Genomic DNA, 19,651 nt, shown 5'->3' with positions numbered 1-19,651 from the left:
TGCTTGTTGTTATAAGCAGAACTTTTTTTTTTAAACATCCCCCCACCCCTGCCTGACATAAAAACTCAGACTCTTAGAAATGAAAGAGAACTTGAAGAGTATCTATTCCTTCCTTTTATCCTCCCCTCACTCCTCTCCACCAGAGATTTATCTAGCCTTTACCTTTATGGCATTAATGAAACTTAACTCTTAGGGTGGCCCTTTGGAGGATAGCTTGGGTTTCATAATAATAACGGCACTGATAATTTGCTACTAATTGTAATTTACTATGCTAAATAGTTTACATGTTGTTATCTAATTGTCCCAGTTGCCCCATGATAAGGAGGTAGAAGAAAAAGAAGAATATACCTAGAAGAGAACTTAAGTGCTGTGTAGTGTAACAGTATTTTAAACATTCAGAATCCAAAACCCAAATACCTTAAAGTTGAAGTTACAGAGCCCCATGTGCTACTGTTTTCAACTGTAAACACAATTCACACTACTTGAACTGAGATATTTGGAAGAGCAAAAACATCCTTAATTCGTACAACCACCTGTGACGGTGTCTGTATATTCCATTTCTATGATTTAGCTAGAATTCAGTTAGTTAAAAACAGCCTTTAGGGTTGTAAAGGTATTAAATTATTATCTTTTTATCGCTACTTTAAAAAAATAGTGCCTTTCATACTACCTGACTATAATGGAATATGAGTATTGTCTATTTCTGTTTATATAGTTGTTACAAAATCATCTCACATACTGAGAGTTCACTATTCATATACAGTTCTTTGAAATGATTTTAAAAAGTGGAAAGCTGACCTTGTGAAAATTTCTGGATTTATTTGGTGTTTGTTTTTTGGTTGATTGCACTGCTCATTTTTACTATCAGAATAGATGAAAACAATTCCATACATGTGTGAAATAATTTCTACCCCAGAGAAGCTTACCAAGGTTATGAACTGTACTATGTATTTCTTACTTTTATGACTTTTTAAAACTAAAAATGCGTGGAAAAGCATATTCACCAAAATTAATTGATAGCCTTAAAAAACATTGTGATATCATCTTGTCAGTAGTTTAAACTAAATCAAATTCTGGGTAACTCTAACATTGGTCATTTTTTTAAAAATAAACTATAGGTATCACTAAAACAAATGAAGTTATCATTATTTTTAAACTTGTTAATCTTTGTATGTATTAGGATTGAATTTTCAGAAGTGAGCCTCTGGTTATCTTATCCATATAACTTTTTACCTTGTATGTTGAACCAGGACAATATAAATGCCGTTTGTCATCACTGAAAATTCTTTATGGCTTTATCAATAGGTTATGTTTTTTTTTGTTTTAGATGATACAAAGGATACAGATTCTTTATCAGATGAAGTTACACACAATAGCAATCAGAATAACAGCAACTGTTCTTCTCCATCTCGGATGTCTGATTCAGTTTCTCTTAATACTGATAGTAGTCAAGATACCTCACTCTGCTCTCCAGTGAAACAAACTCATATTGGTATTAATTCCAAAATCAGGTTTGTGAACATCTTAACAATATAATTTATTTGTACAATAAATAGAGATGGTAAGGCAAATATATATTATTAAAACATAAATAAGATTTTACAAGTTAATGTTATAGAAGTGGTTCAGGCAGTATATGGTTTCTTCCCCACTTTACTACTAATTATTTAGCTTTTACACATTTCCATTTTAGTCTTTTAAATGGACAAGAAAAGATTTAAAATATATTCTAATTCTCTTCATTAAAAGGTTGAATAGTTTTATAATATTTCTCGGTATTACAATATAAACAGCCCATTTGGAATAATTCAAATTAAAGTGGGTATTTTTAGAGTTAGAAATTCAGAGTAACTTTGGGGGGTAGTAGCATTAAAGGGTTCAATCAGGTATTTCTAATTAGTGCTGTATCTTTGGTTTAAAGTTAAATTTGTAGTTCAAACTCACTGAAACAAGATTTACTTCCTATAGGCTTGAATTTGGGTGAATTTTAAAACAAATTTATTATTAGGGCTCTCAAGAAGTTTTCTTATCAGAGTGAGACTATAACATTTTACCTTCATGTATCAGCTAGAATGCTTGATAGAAAGATTTGGGTTACTACTGAATCCAAAGCTTATTGTATGAATATTGTTAACTAATTTTTAGAGTTAAGTAGTTCTTAAATTCCAGGCATATATAAGTTAAATTTTTCTGTGTATTGATTTGTATTGCTTTAAAATAAAGATGAGTTTTATGTCTCAAATTGAGTTTAACTGTTATGTAGTTGTAGTTATGATTATTCATTTATATCTGTCCTCTGAACTTGAGGCTAAGATCTAATATGGTAAATAAAATGTTAATTTTTATGACCTCTTAGATGTTAAGATAATGATTAATTTGTCGAATAGTAAGATTTTATTGATATTGTTAGGAAATAGTTTAGTTTTTTCTAAATCATGTTTTTTATAATGAAATAAAGGCTAAGAAAGGAATATAGCCACAGCTTTTTTTGTTGTATTTCTAATATTATTTTCTGTTACCTAATGGGAAGATCAGTATTAAAGAGTATTTGTTGAAACATAGCTTGAATATTTATAAAAGAGGACACAAATATATTTTTGTGTCACCAAATAGAAATAAAATGTCTTCTATAATTTGGAAAGGTACATTTTATAAATATTTGCCAAATACAGTGTAGTCGCTTAGAAGAATGATTAGATATAGTTTCTCTTTTGATCTTTCTTCATATTTTGCAGATCTTTGAGCAATTGTTTAGTTCTTTGTATACTTTCCTTATATATAATTGAATCTAATAATACTTAGTTTATATGATTAACTGATCAATAATGTGAGGTTTCAGAATTATTTGTAAAAATATTCTGTGCTTTTTACTCAGCTATTCAACTTACAGGGCTTTTCTCCATGTATGTACCCATCTTTCAAGCATTTCATGTTTTGGCACATTCATGAAAAGATGCAGCAGTAGAAGAGAATTGTTATATAATAAGCACATTTTTCTTCGTTATTTAGCTCTATTAAATTGTATTGTGATAAAGTGATAATATTGATGAAAATTAATCTTATCTATGAATTTTAATTAGTATGTTTACCTTGTCTCCACTTAATATAAATCTATATTATTTGACTCTTACAATAGTATTTTAAAATTACATGCTTGATAATAAATGCCTTTTATCTATAACTCCCAACAATACTCTTACCTTCGTGTACCTACACATTAACTAGTTAGTTGTTAATGTTCCCCCATTACTAAGAAAACTGGGCTTTATGATGTTTGCGATAATTATCTTTGTTTTAGGCAAGAAGATGAAAATTTTAACAGCCTTTTACAAAATGGAGATATTTTGAATCATTCAACAGAGGAAAAAATCAAGGTTCCTGATAAAAAAGATTTTAACTTACCTCAGTATGATTTGAATATTGAAGAGCAATTAGTTCTTATTGAAAAAGGTGTTGACTCAACATCCACATCTGATGAGTCTCACAAATTAGACCATATCAATATGAATCTTAATAAACTGGTAACTAATGATACATTTCAACCAGAGATAATGGAAAGATCAAAGACACAGGAGACAGTGCTTGGAATGGGTTTTTTAAGCAATAATGCTAAAGGAGAAGCTGAGCACTTGGAAAATGGAAACAAGTATCCTAATGTTGAATGCATAAATAAGGTTAATGGACATTCTGAGGAAAGGCCACAGTCTCCTAGGAGGACTGAACCACATGACACCGATTCTTCTGTTGATGTGGGTCTTTCCAAAAGCATTGAAGATCTCTCCCCTCAGAGAAGTGGGCCAGTTGGATCTGTTGTGAAATCTCATAGCATAACTAATATGGAGACTGGAGGGCTAAAAATCTATGACATTCTTAGTAATAATGGACCTCAGCAGGCAAGTGCAACAGTTAAAGTAGCATCTACTATTGATGGAAAAAATATAGTCAGGAGCAAGTCAGCTACGCTTTTGTATGATCAACCACTGCAGGTATTTACTGGTTCTTCTTCATCTTCTGATTTGGTATCTGGTACAAAGGCAATTTTCAAGTTTGACTCAAATCATAATCCTGAAGAACCAAATATAATAAGAGGCCCAACAACAAGTGGCCCACAGTCTACGCCTCAAATGTATGGTCTCCCACAGTATAATGTCCAGTACAGTAGCAGTGCTGCAGTCAAGGACTCTTTGTGGCACTCCAAACAAAATCCCCAAGTAGATCATGTCAGTTTTCCTCCTCAGCGCTTTCCTAGATCAGAGAGTGCAGAAAATCACAGTTATGCTAAACATTCTGCCAATATGAATTTCTCTAATCATAACAACGTTCGAGCTAATATTGGATACCATTTACATCAGAGACTTGGTCCAGGAAGACATGGGGAAATGTGGGCCATCTCGCCAAATGACCGACTTATTCCTGGAGCAACTCGAACTACGATTCAGCGACAGAGTAGTGTATCCTCTACGGCCTCCATAAATCTTGGTGAGCCAGGTCCCACGAGGCGGGCCCAAGTTCCTGAAGGAGATTATTTATCATACAGAGAGTTACATTCAGTGGGAAGAACTCCTCCAATGATGTCAGGGTCACAGAGACCTCTTTCTGCACGAACATACAGCATTGATGGTCCAAATGCATCAAGGCCTCAGAGTGCTCGACCCTCTGTTAGTGAAATACCAGAGAGAACTATGTCAGTTAGTGATTTCAATTATTCACGGACTAGTCCTTCAAAAAGACCAAATGCAAGGGTTGGTTCTGAGCATTCATTATTAGATCCTCCAGGAAAAAGTAAAGTTCCTCATGATTGGCGAGAACAAGTACTGCGACACATCGAGGCCAAAAAGTTAGAAAAGGTAATTAAATATGAATTTTTCATTCTCCTATTTATGAATTTACTAATTTTCCTTTAAAATATTTGTCAGCCTTTGTTTTTGAAGCAGGATGAAACAAGATACTGTGAATTATTGAATATATACTTACATTCTAGAAGTTTTTCTTTGATAGTAAGATTTGAGGTCCAAGTTTAGACTTACCCAGACTCAAAACAGTTGAGATGGTAATATGAACTTCTTTCCCTTCTCTTACTCCTTACTGTTTTCTAATGGGCTTACATTCATTTTATATATTTATGTCTGTATCTCTTTTAGATTGTACCACACATACTACAAATAATACACATATATACATGTTTACCTCTGTTTAGTATTTTCTGACTTCCTGCTCTCGTCTCTTTATAATTATGTAAATATGTGTACAAAAATAGCAATTTACCATACTGTTAACAGAATAACAAGAAATGTATTGTAAACGTATATCTTTGACCTAAGATTTTTTCCCCAGTTCATGTTGTATGACTAACACTGTCATTGACTCAGATGGCTTCTGGCATGATGATTACTCTTGACTTTCCTGAATCACATTTCTGACCTATTTGAATTCAGGTGTCTGTGGCTCTAGTGTAGTTTGGAAATTGTTGGTGAAATAAGCTCATATTCAGCTTGTAACTTCATGTATAGATATTCTGTTTTTGAAAGGAGATAAAAATTTTTTTTTAATTATCCTTAAAACTGGTATTTTAGAGCAGTTCTGTGGCCCAAGTATATAAGGTATATTTGTTCTTCAAGATTTAGTTTCACATCTCTCAGTGGATTTTACCCAAGAATTATTTTAACTTTGTTTATTCATATCAGATTTTTAAAAAACAGCTGAATGTATACAACCTCAATTAATCTTCACTTTTTAAAATTCAAGTCAAATTTTTCAGAAATCAATGCCTAAAGTGTGATAAATACCTTATGTCAATTCACATTGAACCTCTATCTGTAATTGTTAGCTCTTTTTAATTCTCTTCTCAGCCTTAAATAGCTGAGCATCTATAGCATTAGGTGACTTCATTGTCAGCTGTCCATTTTGTTTCAGCTGTAATTCTGTGCATACTGTTGTTTGCTTTATCTAAGGAATTTGGAAAATTGTTAAGCAAAGGAGTAACATAGCTGTTTTATAAATAAACTTCAAGTTGATTGAGTTAATGAGGCTGTCTAATGGTCCAGAGAATAAATGGAATGAGAAATATATCAGTGGAATTGAGGCAAAGGAACAAATTCAAAAGGCAGTTCTGAAACAGACTTTATAAGAGTTAACTTCTGATGGGAATATTCCTATAATCATTCATTGAGGAAAAGGGATTAAGCTTGAGATTGGTACCTTGAATAACTGTTTTTTGGGAATGCCATTAACTGGATATTGAAGAGGATACCAGATTTGGAGGAAGAGGTCAGTTTGGTTATCATTATATTATTAGTTGACGGCTCAGATGGCTATTCTCCACTACTTTCCTGTCTGACAGAGATATGCCTGGACTTTAGTAAATAGGAAGCAAGTAGCAGCCATCTCATTGTTCACTGTACATCTCTGCTTTTTATGTTTAGAATTTACTAAGTGATTGCTTGGAGAATGCATGACAGTGGTTACCCAGTTGTGCCCACTGGTAATTTAGAGGTGAAAATTAATTCAGTGAAATCAGGAAAAGCCTTTTGAGGACATAGAGCAACATGATTTAGACTCCAGACTTGAAAGCATTGGCTGAACATGGTGGAGGGTGATGGAAAATCTCTATTTGCTCCTCTGCATCTCCTCCTCTCTCCCTTAAACATAATTCTAATGGCATGGTGGACATTTGAAAAATTTCCTCAGGGGATTTCACAATGCCTGCCCTACCTCTAGAGGAAAAGTTGCTACTTTGCCCAGCTGGGAGTTTAGTAGTAATACAGAAAGAAATAAATTATTGACACTTACTTGAGTTTTTTTTAACCTTGTAGTAGTAACCCCTCCACCCCCACCCCAACAAACTGTACCTGGAACACAAATATATAAAATATATCTCAACTTAGAAATCTCATGACTTATTTAATTAAAATCAACAGAGATAAAAAAGGAATAAACATTTATTTCAAAATTAAAATTACTAATGTCAGCATTTGCCAGTATTCCTTACTATATTAAAAACTGATAAGAAGCACTCAACCAGAATATGATTAACAAAACACGATGATTTCCGTGTTCACTTGCTATTGTACAACTATTAACATGTAGTGAACAACAGAGCCCAGGACATATGCCCAGCACTTAATTGAGTTTGCACAATGTGTTGATGTATTGTGACAGGGTGCAGTTTTATGTGGATGTCTCTGTTCAAGCCTGAATTTAAAGTCAGACCTATTCCAAACTTTAGCATTCTTACTCAGTGAAATATTTACAGAAACTTCACATATGTTCAAAGATAACAGCAAAGGCTTTGTTCAATGGTCAACATGTTAATAAAATGGGTCAATCAGACCCCACTCAAGTTAACATGTTAAAACTGTGTAACACATGAGTGTGTGTTGTTTAAATGTTTGTTTGTGCATGTGGTTATGTGTATAATTTATTTTTACATTCTAATCAGTTGTTTGGGGAACCTCTGAATTGCCTCTGCCAAATCCTTACTCTTCGTGAAATGGTTTAGGAAAGTACAGGCCTGGCCTATTAAACTCAACTTTTTCTTTAGTCATTACTTTAGAATCGACAAAATAACTAAACGTGTACATTGTAATTTTACAGATTCTTTTCATTCTGGAATGTTATGTTAATGTTTCTTGGTATTACAGAGCAACTTCATAACCTGGAGAAACTGTATATTTCCTGAGAGTAATACAGAAATGCTTATGATAGCCATAACAAGTATTTGTGTATTGCTTGCTAACAAGTCATGCCCAAAATGTGGTTTCTCTCAGTTTGACCATCAGACCCTTAATGTTTAGACACGTGACTAAAAGCATCCACATGTGAAAGAACAGTAGTTAACTCTGGGAATAAACAAGCAGGAACAATGAGAATCAGGCAGTGCTTTTATTGAAGTGCATTTTTCAGGCAGCTCTGGGATTGGCGATTAGACATTTATGTAAATTCAGTTGTGAAGGATTCCATCAGTGAAACCTGAAGCGTTCTTCAAGCTTAAGCAGCGAAGCCACTACTAACTACTAAAATATAATAATCTTTAATATCTATTTATTGTAATGGGAAAAAAGTTTTACATGTGCATTTTCTAGATTTATTGGAATTTTTTTCCTGGTAATTGTAGAGCAGTAGGAGCCTTTTACGTGTTATATCCTAAAACTCTGTGTGTGTGTTCAACTTTTCTCTAATATAAGACATTTTTCTAAATGTGGAAGATAATTTTTATTAGAAATTGCAATAGCCAAGAGCCAGGTATTTTGTTTGCAAATATATTTTGTGCTATATTATGTATGTTTAAACTCTCCATTTACTTAATACGACAGAATTAGTGTCTGTAAAATGAAGCAGACTCTCTAAAAACCCATTTTGACTTAGAAATAACTGATTGTTGCTAAAGTTTGTCTTTATAAAGAAATTAGTTTTTATTCTGTGTGTAACTATATACGTACAGATGTATATCTGGGTATAACATCAATTCCTATTTTCTGATGACCTGCTAATAAAAGATATGTTAGGAGTAAAAGACATAATAGCATTATAAAAGCAGCTGTATGTTTGCACTTTCTTTTTTGGTGTTTAAACATGTGAGTGGTTGGGTTTACATATAATTTATGTGTGTATAAGTATGTTTTCACATAAATATCTGGTAAATAGTGCCAGTTTCTTTCAGTGGCACTGAAAATTCAGTGTTGCATGATATTTCTGCGTGGTATTGGGGTTACTTCGTATATATGTCTGTATATAACATGTCTTGTGAATTTTGCATGCTACACTAATCTCTGTTGAATCTATCCCCTCTTTATTCAGAGCATGCTGTCAAGGTCCTTTAATTCCAATTTTACTGCTGTAAGCAACTTTCACTATGGCAGCTCTAGGGATCTGCATGGCAGCCAAGGCAGTCTTGCCTTGAGTATTGCAGACGGAAGAGGTTCTGGTGGGCACATTTTTCGAGTGAGTACCTGTAGTGGAACAGTACTTTTAGTACATAGAAGAGGAAAACAACCCACATTTTAATGTTTTACAGTGCTAGAAAATAAGTTAGTACTGTGGGTTAAATATCTTGTCTACCTCCCCAGTTCTTCCATGGCTTAGTTGTAAAACTCTGCGAAGCTGATTTAGGCTTCATCTCTTAAGTTTCTGGGGTCATAACTAAGGATGTAGTCAGCTCTTATTTATGCAAAAAGGGGTGAGTGCTAGGAATCTAAGAGGTTTTTTTAAAATTATTTTTCTTTGTAGTGTTTTCTCTTAAAATTAGCTTGCTCTCCCTAACTCAGGGTTTTAAGTATTTAAGTATACACTGTGCCATGTGTAATACACAGAGGGGCTGTGGGAAAGAATAGTTTTCACTTCAGTGATTGAAGGTTGGCAAATAAATACCTGGAACTAAGTTTAATCATAATTTACAGAATGATTAAATGTGACGCTGGAGACATTGCAAAAAGTACCAATGAAAAGGCAAAACCCAAATCCTTTACTACCCACATAAACATTAGTGGGGAAGAAGAAAGTTTTATTCTTTTAATGAAAGTTAAGGGTAGAGGATAAGAATGACAGAAAAGGAGAAAGAACCAAACAACTCTGCATGACTGTTTTAAAATTTTTCTTTCCATGACAGCTTGAGGTAGTAGCATGGCCTCTAAGTAAATATTTCTTCTGCCCCCTTCTTCCATCCTGAAAATACCTTTCTCCCTTAATAAAGCCTTATTCTCTCCCCCATAGTTTTATTTCCATACTGACTCTGCTTCTGCGTCCTTTGCTTTTTCCTGAATGTCCCCTTCCCCACCACCCCCAATCTCCTACTGCTTCTTAATATACTCCTGGTTTTACTCTGTTGTGTTCTAGGGTAGGAGCAGTATCCTGGATTCACTTTGCTCTGGCTGGGCCTCACCCATCTGGCTCTGCCCTGTCACCTGCCACCACCTGATTTCTGTGTTACATTATAGTGGCAGCAATTGTTTTGTAACTTAGTAGTTTGAAACAGGGAGAGAAGACATGATGGTTAGTAAGCACTGCATTTCTGGCACTCATTCCAGCCGAAGCCACGGGGGTAAAGATCAGAGGCTTTTATTAACTCAGGATAGTCTTTATAGTCATCTGGAACAATTGTTCTTTACAAATTCTTGAACAGTAATATCTTTTGCTTGTTATTCTTAAAGTCAGAGTCTTTGAGTCTGTTGTGTTTAACTTTTCCATCCATAATGCACTTGTTCTTTTAAAGACATAGTTTTACATTCACGCCTGAGCTTAAACTTCAAGCTCTGAGCTAAGTTGATTATTACACATTCTGAAAGCACATCTCAAAAATGGAAATGGAAAATAGTCATTGTATAAATAAACAAAATTAGATCAAACAGCATCTAAAAACGCTAAGCCATGGTTTGAACTAGCAACAAACTGCACATGATAGCTTTGTTGCAGATATGGTTCCTAAGACTAAATTATAAACCCTTAAATGTGTGTGTATCCTATGGCATATCATCATGAAGTGGATTTCAGGTTATTTTTCAACATGATGGTGTAGTCTGCATATCTGTGTTGCCAGCCATACACTGTTTTAAAGGTAACAATACTGCTACTTATCACAATCTTTTTAGTTTTCTAAAATAAAGCTAGGTGTGTTTAGAACAACATTAAGTTGAAAAATAGGCATCTTACTTCCCAGCCTATTTATAAGAAATAATCAGAGATAATGAGATATTGAGTCTGTTTTTTCTCTCAAGGTATCAGTGAGATAAACAGTAATGTAAGGATGTTATTTGATGTATAAAAATATGAACTCTAGTTAATTAAACTTAAAGCATTCACCAGACCAATGCTTTTGAAAATAATGAGCTAATATTAGTATGATGGAATTAAGCTCAAGCAAGTTTTACAAGACTGTATGTTTATTGATATTGCTCATCATTAATAAAATCCTGGGTGATACTGTGCTCTTAAAAGAACAGCAGTTAATTTCTTCATCAAAAAACTTTTTGCTGTGCCCAGCAGAAGTGTTTATATTTTAGTTGCTCTTAAAATTTGGGACTCAACTTGGATTAATAACTAAATTTATTGCTCTAAGTGTTAAAAGCTAGGTATTACTGTAAATAAAGCTAAAAACATTATGAAGGAATATCTTAACAGTATATATTCATATATACTTTTCACATAAGAGCAAACATTTTGGCATTTAACTTTGAAAGACTGTTAAAGGTGCTAATATTCTTTCCAGTTTTATTGAGATATCATTGACATATAACATTATATTAGTTCAAGGTATACATCATGATGATTTGATATATGTATGTACTGCAAAGTGATTACCGCAATAAATCTAGTTAACACCCGTTATAAAGGTGCTGATATTGACGGTAGTTATGATGGTGATGGTTGAGTTGGTTCTTCATCTTTCCATTTTCTAGCAGCATCTCCTCTCAAGTGTCATCATCATTTTGGTTTCACATCTTAAAGATCATTATTTGTTATTTTTTATTTCCCCCTCATTTGAAGCATCCCCAGACATCCTGTCCAGGAGATCCTTGCCAAGATGATATATTCATTTCAGGACAGCAGAACTACCCATCAGCTACACTTAGTCACAAAGATGTTCTTCCAGACAGCTTGATGAAAGTAGGTGCTCAGGGAATGAAGTAGTATCTGTGAGCTTATTGTGTTTTACAGCTTTTGAACTAGAAATATCATATATGCTTTAACTCTGAAAATGCTTTTTTCAGGACCTTTTCCTCTTGATTAGTAAGGTTTTTGTTTTTTTAAATAATTGAGAAATATGAAATAAAATTTCACTCTGCTATTTCTTAGTTTATTCCATGATTTGTTCCACGCTGAAGAGTCATTTTGTTTTTTTTGGATTTCTGTAGTATCATCTATTTACTTTGTGTTTTGAATCAAAGGCTTTTTGGCATTCTTGATAGTAAAACTATTTGGAGAGTTAAATACGAAGCTTTCTTAAATTCTTGAGTACGAAGGCATTTTAATACACTTTACATGTAATTAGAAATCACCTTGAAAGATGTACAGATGATGGTTGTATCATTATTACTTTTATAACTAAAGCATCACTCATTTAGAGAGCTTACTTTTTTGTCACCAATGCCAGATAGATAATTCTTTTCCTTCGCATTTTACTCGGCTCTTCTTTATCTTAACTAAGCCCAAATCCCTAGTATAACCAGATATAGTTGTGAAGCATAGCTATGTATTATATTCTTGAGAGTAGGAACCCAGCCATATAAATTTGTATGTATTTATTTATTTTACCCTTTTTTTGTTGTTTTAATTGCTATCCAGTTTCTCTTTTTCTACTATCCAGTTTCTTTTTCTTTTTAATATCCATTTTGTGGTTTGGGTTACTGAATTTGTTTTGTTTTTTATTCTCTTGAGTTTTCTGCTAATCATAGCTTAGTATATTCCATGGGTATGTTTAACACTGAAGCAGAATGTGTTCTACACATTCAGGTATGTCCAAGTTCTAGGTGTCAGGGAGTCTTAAGAATGGGTCAGAAGTAGTTACTGTCTGGAGTATTCTCCCCAGGATAAAGGTATTAAATCTGCACATAGAAATATATTAACATGGAGGAACTTATGCACAACTGCAGAGTTGTGCATAAGTAATAAAATAACTGCACAACTATTTAAGTACTCCTGGGCAGATTAATTCTTCCACTCTACAGTGATCAAGTGGGAAACAACCATGATTTTTTTTTAAAAAGAGGTAATATAACACCTCTTTCTTCTCTCCAAGCAATATAAGATTCTTGATAGAATAATACCTTTGTGCCCTGTCATGAAACACCCATATATGTTTCCAGACTTCAGAATTAACTAAGTTCTCAAGTATAATACAGTGAAATAGAGGACTTTTAAGTAAAAATATTCTTCACTAAAACCAAACTTCATATTCCTCAGCAAGATGCACATAAGAACATGAGAAGATACATAGTTCTGAAACTATTGCTATAATGTTTTCCCAAACTTTTCTACTTTGGATAATTTTAGGGAAATGGGACCTAAATAATTTCCCTCACAGTTTTTCTGTAATTTCCCTGTGGGTTAATAGTTAACAATGAAGTTTTAAATGATTGAATAGCTTAAATGTATTTCCTCTTCTACACAAAAATCTCTTCATATACAAATATTTGTAATGTAAATATAACCTTATTTTTCAGATAGATTCCTCACACTAACAGAATAAGCTATTATCACATTTCCACAAAGGTTATTTTTAAGTCTAAAAAGCAAGAGACTTTAAAACAAAAATAGTTCTTTAGCAGCAACAGAATAATCTAGAGTTTTTTGTTTAGTTTGTGAAAAGAAAAAATAAAATGTCAAGGTTTAATTTTTGTGGCTAACATTGTATGGAATTAATACTTAGAGAGTTTAAAAATTCCTAACTTGATACACACACACACACGGAATAAATCAATTTTCTACTGCATAGCTGGGTTGGCTTTTTAATTATGGAGAGGAGGGAATAGAGGTAGAAGAATATACTCAGATTATGAAAAAATTCTACTACAAAAACTAGTTATACTTTCATTCTGAAGAAAAACATCAGCAAATGCATCTTTTCAGTGTGTGTGAGAGATTAAATACAGTATGGGAAAAGATGTCCTTTTTAATGGGCTTACTTAAATTTTAAGATTTGGCATGCTGTTTACCACTGTAACATTGAGTTACGGTTACAGAAAGGCAAATAATTTTAAGTGTAGACACAATTTACTTTAATTTGAAACTTTTAAAGAGTGTGAATTTATCAGTGAGCAGTCAGGCAAGCTTAGAATTAAGAAATTAACAGGTTTTTTTTTTTTTTAAGTGTAAAATTAGAAAAAATTGCATACATGGCATGATACTGTGTGATTTAGGATGTTAAACTCTAGTGCTTTTATATTGCTCCAAGAAGAAAATCCAAATATTTGTAATAAGACATTATTATTGGTCATTTTAAGACACTTCATGTTTTTCTTAGATGCCTTTGAGTAATGGACAGATGGGCCAGCCTCTCAGGCCTCAGGCAAATTATAGTCAAATACATCACCCCCTTCCTCAGGCATCTGTGGCAAGGCATCCCTCTAGAGAACAACTAATTGATTACTTGATGCTGAAAGTGGCCCACCAGCCTCCATACACACAGCCCCATTGTTCTCCTAGACAAGGCCATGAACTGGCAAGGCAAGAGGTAAGAATGATCAAGAATATTTGGAATATGAGACTAAGCTTTTAATGTATTTTATAGGTTATTTAATTATAACAATAAATCCATATAGAATTTTAACATAGTTTTTACCATTTTGTTTAATGGCTTGGTTTCATGTTAAGTTTATAAGGTGTTAATGGTATGATCCCCCCTGTTCTGATAAATTGACATAGGATGTAGTGTTGAGGGCATGATTTTTTTTTTTCCTAGGGTGGTGTTTTTTCCGTAACTGGTTGATGATACTCCAGTGATCAGACCTTCTTGAGGAATATAAATAGTGGACGATTAAACTTGAATGGTGTGTTATAGTTTGCTAGCTGTTATTTGATACTTAGCTTTTGAAAGTGGACTATAGTCTCCAAGCTGCTTTGAGAATTAAATCTTACAAAGTACTTAAAAAGTCAACAATCATATATGTATTCATGTATTTTGATAGTTTATTAATAAAATAATAGAAACTTAGGTAGAGAACAAATACTTCATTTTGTTTTGGTCTCTGGGGAAAGGGAGTGTTTTATAACAAAAATTTACTTATTGCATCTTTTTCTGTAGCTTGGTTGTAAAAAATAGTATCAATTGATCATCAATCCCTGCTCCTTTGAAGCATATAAACAGATTCAGGAAGTGAGTTAATATCCAACAACCACCCAGGGATCTTTCAGATGTCTTATGAAACATCCAATAGAAATACTATGTAATTTAGATGTATTACAAATGGAAACTGATAATAAAATACATGTTTTGTGTGTATGCTCTGTGTCATTAAAGTCCGTGCTGTCCAAAATATATAAGGTCAATATTAATTGGTTGCATATCCTCATAAGATAGCATTAAGATTAATTTAGGAGCTATGCTTTATAATTCCAGCTGTGCCTTTAACTCACTAACTCATTAACATAATATTTCACGTTGTAGTTTCATTTCATCTGCCCAAATATTTATTTTAGGTGGATTCTTACATATTTATATTTTCTTGAACTTAATTTACCAGTATGGATATTATTGTATTGTAGCTTTTTCTGATATAGTAATAAGTTTATTTTCATGTTAACTCAGATTCGAGTGAGAGTTGAAAAGGATCCAGAACTTGGATTTAGCATATCAGGAGGGGTTGGGGGAAGAGGAAACCCGTTCAGACCTGATGATGATGTGAGTTTTGTTTATATATCCTTGAAATGCCCATTAATTTTTATTCAATAAGTTAGTACCTTATATGCATAAGTAAAAATCTAACAGATATTTATATAGATCTAGACAGACATCACCTTTTGATTTCCCTCTGTATTGTTCAGCTTTTTGTTTTGAAATGTGATCAGTTCAAATGAACCTTTTGAGGAATACAAATTTAACCAAAAATTTTTATGTTCATTATATTGTGAAGTGATTTTTTAATTGTTAATACTTTTCTTCACATCTATATTAGTAACTTTTTTATCACTTTAATAAAAATCACTAAAGTAAGAATTACCAGAATAACATAGCATTGTCACAATATTATTCAGAAGAAACAGGGAGAAAACTTGTACTACAATTCAAATATTTGCATACTATTAAAAAAAAGATTGCTCCCTGATACTCTTTTATTTATGCATACTGCTTTCCATTAAATAATTATCTTTTTTGTTGTTATTAAAGGGTATATTTGTAACAAGGGTACAGCCTGAAGGACCAGCATCAAAATTATTGCAACCAGGTGATAAAATTATTCAGGTAACTAAGATACATTTGTTTGTTTGTTTGTTTTATAACATCTGCCCTCCTCATCAAGCAATTATTAAATGCCAGATTTGAAAGTAGGCATTTTATGAAGTTATCTTTAAATATTTGTGGATGAAAACAGTGGCATTTCTTACAGGCTACTCTCTAGTGCTTTCATAGCTTAAAATATTTCCACCTTGGAAAATCATACTGATTTTTAAATGCACCTTAGCAATTTTTTGAAATATATATTAGCCTTTTGTTTAAGTTTATGAATGTTAACTTCTAAAATAAGATGATGAAAGAATCTCCTTTGTGTGTTATGAGAATTAAAGGATTTAATTCACAAGAAGCATTTAGAACTGTGTGTCTGGTGTATAGTAAGACCTCATTAAATGTTTAGCCTAAGCTATAAGATGTATAGTGTTCTTGATCTGGTAGCTCCTAGGCAATGGGAAGACTAGGCCTTGACCTCTACTACCCTTGCAGTCTGGTGGCCTCAGTTGCACACTAGTGTATACACACAACACCATGTCTGACTTAGGCAAGTGCTTCTTAATGTTGGGTTGGTACATAAGAATCATCTGAAAATGTGGGCAAGATACAGGTTCCTGGGTCACACCTTCAGAGATTTTGTTTCCATAGAGATGGGGTAGGGCCCAGGAATCTAGGTGTTGTTATTTTTTTAATTTTTTTATTTTGTTTTAATTTATTGGCTGCGTTGGGTCTTCATTGCTGCATGTAGGCTTTCTCTCGTTGTGGCCAGCAGGGGCTGTTTTTCCTTGCGGTGTGCAGGTTTCTCATTGTTGGTGGCTTCTAATTGGCAGGCAGATTCTTAACCACTGTGCCACCAGGGAAGCCCTAGATGTTGTTTTAAACTGCCAAAATGATTCTTATTTTCTGCCAGGTTTGTGGACTACCTGGCAGAAATTTAAATGCAGAAATGCAAATAAATTACTGTGAAATTTTTTAAGTATTTTTCTCCTTTCTTCTAGGCTAATGGCTACAGTTTTATCAATATTGAACATGGACAAGCAGTGTCCTTGCTAAAAACTTTCCAGAACACAGTAGAACTCATCATTGTACGAGAGGTTTCCTCATAAGAGCTGTGGACTAAAAAATGGAGACAGCAAGATTTATTGGAAGATACTTGCAGGGGAAGTTAATATTTTGACTATTTTTATATATAAAGAAGAACTCAAAAAATTATGTTCAAATTTGTACATTAATGAAATAATGGAACTTGTGGTTAGAGGGAAAGAACCACTGTACAGTATATAGGGGAGACTATTGAATTCATACCATATAAAACTTCTTGTTAGGTTTTTAAACATAGCAATCAAGGCTACAAAAACAAATGTATGTTGTTTTTGTATAGAGTGTAGGTTTATTTTTGGATTTCATACACATGATTGAACTCTGTGCAAGGCTCTAGTTAGCCTTGATTGTAGCCTAGAGACAGATGGCAGAGCTATCTATCTCATAGCTTTTATGCCCTTATTTTTATTCAACTGGTATTAATGTTTTTCTGCTGAAACTTTTTTTTAATGTGGGCAAGAGATTTGAAGTGTTGGCTTTTGCTATGTGCATATTGAATTGAAGAGTGAGTAGGTGAAGGTGGTGCTGGTGGGTTCACTTTCCAAGGCCAGATTGAACAGTTATTTCCTATAAAAATCTGGAAGCAAAGAATGAAAAATCGGCTGTTAATGTGTTTTTATTAATAGAATAATGCAATAAAAAATGTGATGTCTTTTTAAAGAAATAAAAAAGACAATAATTGCATTGTATGAGCTCTATAGGATCTGTTCTTGTCATAGCCATTGACTATACATTTACTACTAGTGAATCACTTTTCAAGTTTTTAGTCACAGGAGATTTTTAACTGTGCTGTAGATGCATGTCCGTGCATCTTTTCTTTTTTCTCTTTTCTTTTCTCTTCTCTTCTCTTCTCTTCTCTTCTCTTCTCTTCTCTTCTCTTCTCTTCTCTTCTCCCTCTCTCTTTCTGCCTGCCTGCCTGGCTTCTCTCCTTCCTTCCTTCCTTCTTTCCTTCCTTCCTTCCTTCCTTCCTTCCTTCCTTCCTTCCTTCCTTCCTTCCTTTTCGTCTGTGCATTTTCTGTGATGCAGAAATCCCTTGATTTTTTTTGCCAGTGGTGGTACTTGCAATCTGTTTTATAATTAGTACTCCATTTTAATCTTAATTTATAATTTTTATTTTAAGCAACAAATGAAACTAAAATGGCCAGTTTTAAGATTGTGTTGCTGTAACACAAAATATGAGAAGATTTAGGAAAGCCTCTTGATTTTGTTTGGCCTCACATTGCCTTGGTAAAGTAAAAGGAAACAGTACGCATGGAGCTAGGAAACCAAAGCAAGTTTGTGAAACTGGCACAGTGATAGAGAATTGCTGTGGAGAGTTGTAGAGCAAAGGAATGGGTCCTAGAGGCCTACCAGTGTGTAATGGTGTTCAAATAAAGGGCTGTTCCTACAGGTAACATTAAATGTGAACTCGACACTTCAGAGTCTTTAAAGGGTTTCTAAGTGTATCAGTGTAATAGTGTTTTACCACCAACTGCCTTTGTTCCTAGTTAATGTAACAATTACTTGATAGAGGTTTATTAATTTTGTTCAGACCATTAATTTTATTTGTTTTTTGTTCTGTCTATGTAATCAAATAAAATTTGAGTAACATGCAATGGTAAGAATTAATGCACGGTTATTTGGACCAGAAAAAAGTGCCAGAGAAGACCAATAACTGTTTTTAGTCGAGGCTAGTCTGAAGCCTTTCATTAGAGCAATATTCAGTTATTGCAATTCATTTTTAATTACTAAGAAATATAATTTTGGAATTTTTAATCTGTTATGCTTTGTTCTTCAACCTTGTTTTAAGGTTAAGTCTTTTATAGGACTAGCAAAAACAGCAAGCTACATTATTTTTGCAAAAGTGAGTTGGACTCGTTTGTTTCTTGCTAGTCAGAGTAAATAGGCAGTACTTTTAAAAAGATGTGAACTCCAATACTGCACTTCTTTCAAGATGTTATCAATTGAATTGGTTATTGTACTGTATAGTTTTAATAATATTGATTGAAACCCTTTAACAACTCTTTGTAAATTTTAACTCATTTTAGTTGATTTTCAGTACTATTTACATAGAAATTGATTTTTATGGATATAGTAGAAAAAATGTGCTGTATTTTGATAAAATTCATTTATTGTATGTGTGTTGTAATCTCTAAAAAAATGACAAACAGCTTCTTTAAGACAAGCCTCGGTGTTCCCTTTATTCATAGTTTGTTTTAAAATATTAATTTTGGCATTCTAAAGTTATTCCCATCATTTTTTATTTCAGTTTTTCACAGTCACATTCAGCTTTTAATAAGGAAACAAAAAAATAGGTATAATTTTGACATTTTCAACTTCTTTACCTTGAATCAGATACACAGACTATAATTTTGGAAAAGGAAATAAGCCACAAAGAACAATTGATTCATCAGTGATCTAACCTTAAGTCAGTTGTCTGCGTACTGTACTGAAATATTACAAGTGTTACACACACTAGTGTTTTATTTTATTCTAGTTAACTTAAAAAATTTTTAATATTCTCATAACACAAAGTCAAGAAAGTTTGTCACGAGATGAGTAAAGTAACACATAACTTAAAAAAGTAATAGCAAAATAGTTTTACACTGGAGTTAATAGCTGAAATTTCCTTCTAAGATATTGGAAAATTAAAATTAAATAATAACAACTCTTCATTAGAATTTTTGTTTTGGT

General features: G+C 33.1%; 1 protein-coding gene across 10 annotated transcripts in view; it reads left to right on the top strand.

Moving 5' to 3' along the window:
* ERBIN (erbb2 interacting protein) overlaps window positions 1-19,134 on the top strand; it is a 114,112-nt gene extending 94,978 nt beyond the window's left edge. For 2 of the 10 annotated variants that reach the window (XM_057742175.1, XM_057742169.1), the window contains exons 20-27: window positions 1,328-1,511; window positions 3,299-4,847; window positions 8,797-8,940; window positions 11,479-11,598; window positions 13,955-14,164; window positions 15,239-15,331; window positions 15,818-15,892; window positions 16,876-19,134. In XM_057742175.1, the coding sequence (XP_057598158.1) occupies window positions 1,328-1,511; window positions 3,299-4,847; window positions 8,797-8,940; window positions 11,479-11,598; window positions 13,955-14,164; window positions 15,239-15,331; window positions 15,818-15,892; window positions 16,876-16,983 (2,483 nt within the window). In that variant the 3' untranslated portion in view covers window positions 16,984-19,134. The remainder of the gene's footprint in view (window positions 1-1,327; window positions 1,512-3,298; window positions 4,848-8,796; window positions 8,941-11,478; window positions 11,599-13,954; window positions 14,165-15,238; window positions 15,332-15,817; window positions 15,893-16,875) is intronic. The other 8 variants (XM_057742230.1, XM_057742219.1, XM_057742180.1 and 5 more) reach the window with 7 other exon arrangements.
* The last annotated feature ends 517 nt before the right edge of the window (window positions 19,135-19,651 follow it).

The sequence above is a fragment of the Hippopotamus amphibius genome, chromosome 1, assembly GCF_030028045.1.
Source record: "Hippopotamus amphibius kiboko isolate mHipAmp2 chromosome 1, mHipAmp2.hap2, whole genome shotgun sequence".
NCBI classification, from domain to species: Eukaryota; Metazoa; Chordata; class Mammalia; order Artiodactyla; family Hippopotamidae; genus Hippopotamus; species Hippopotamus amphibius.
This window is presented reverse-complemented; position numbering and strand designations above follow the sequence as displayed.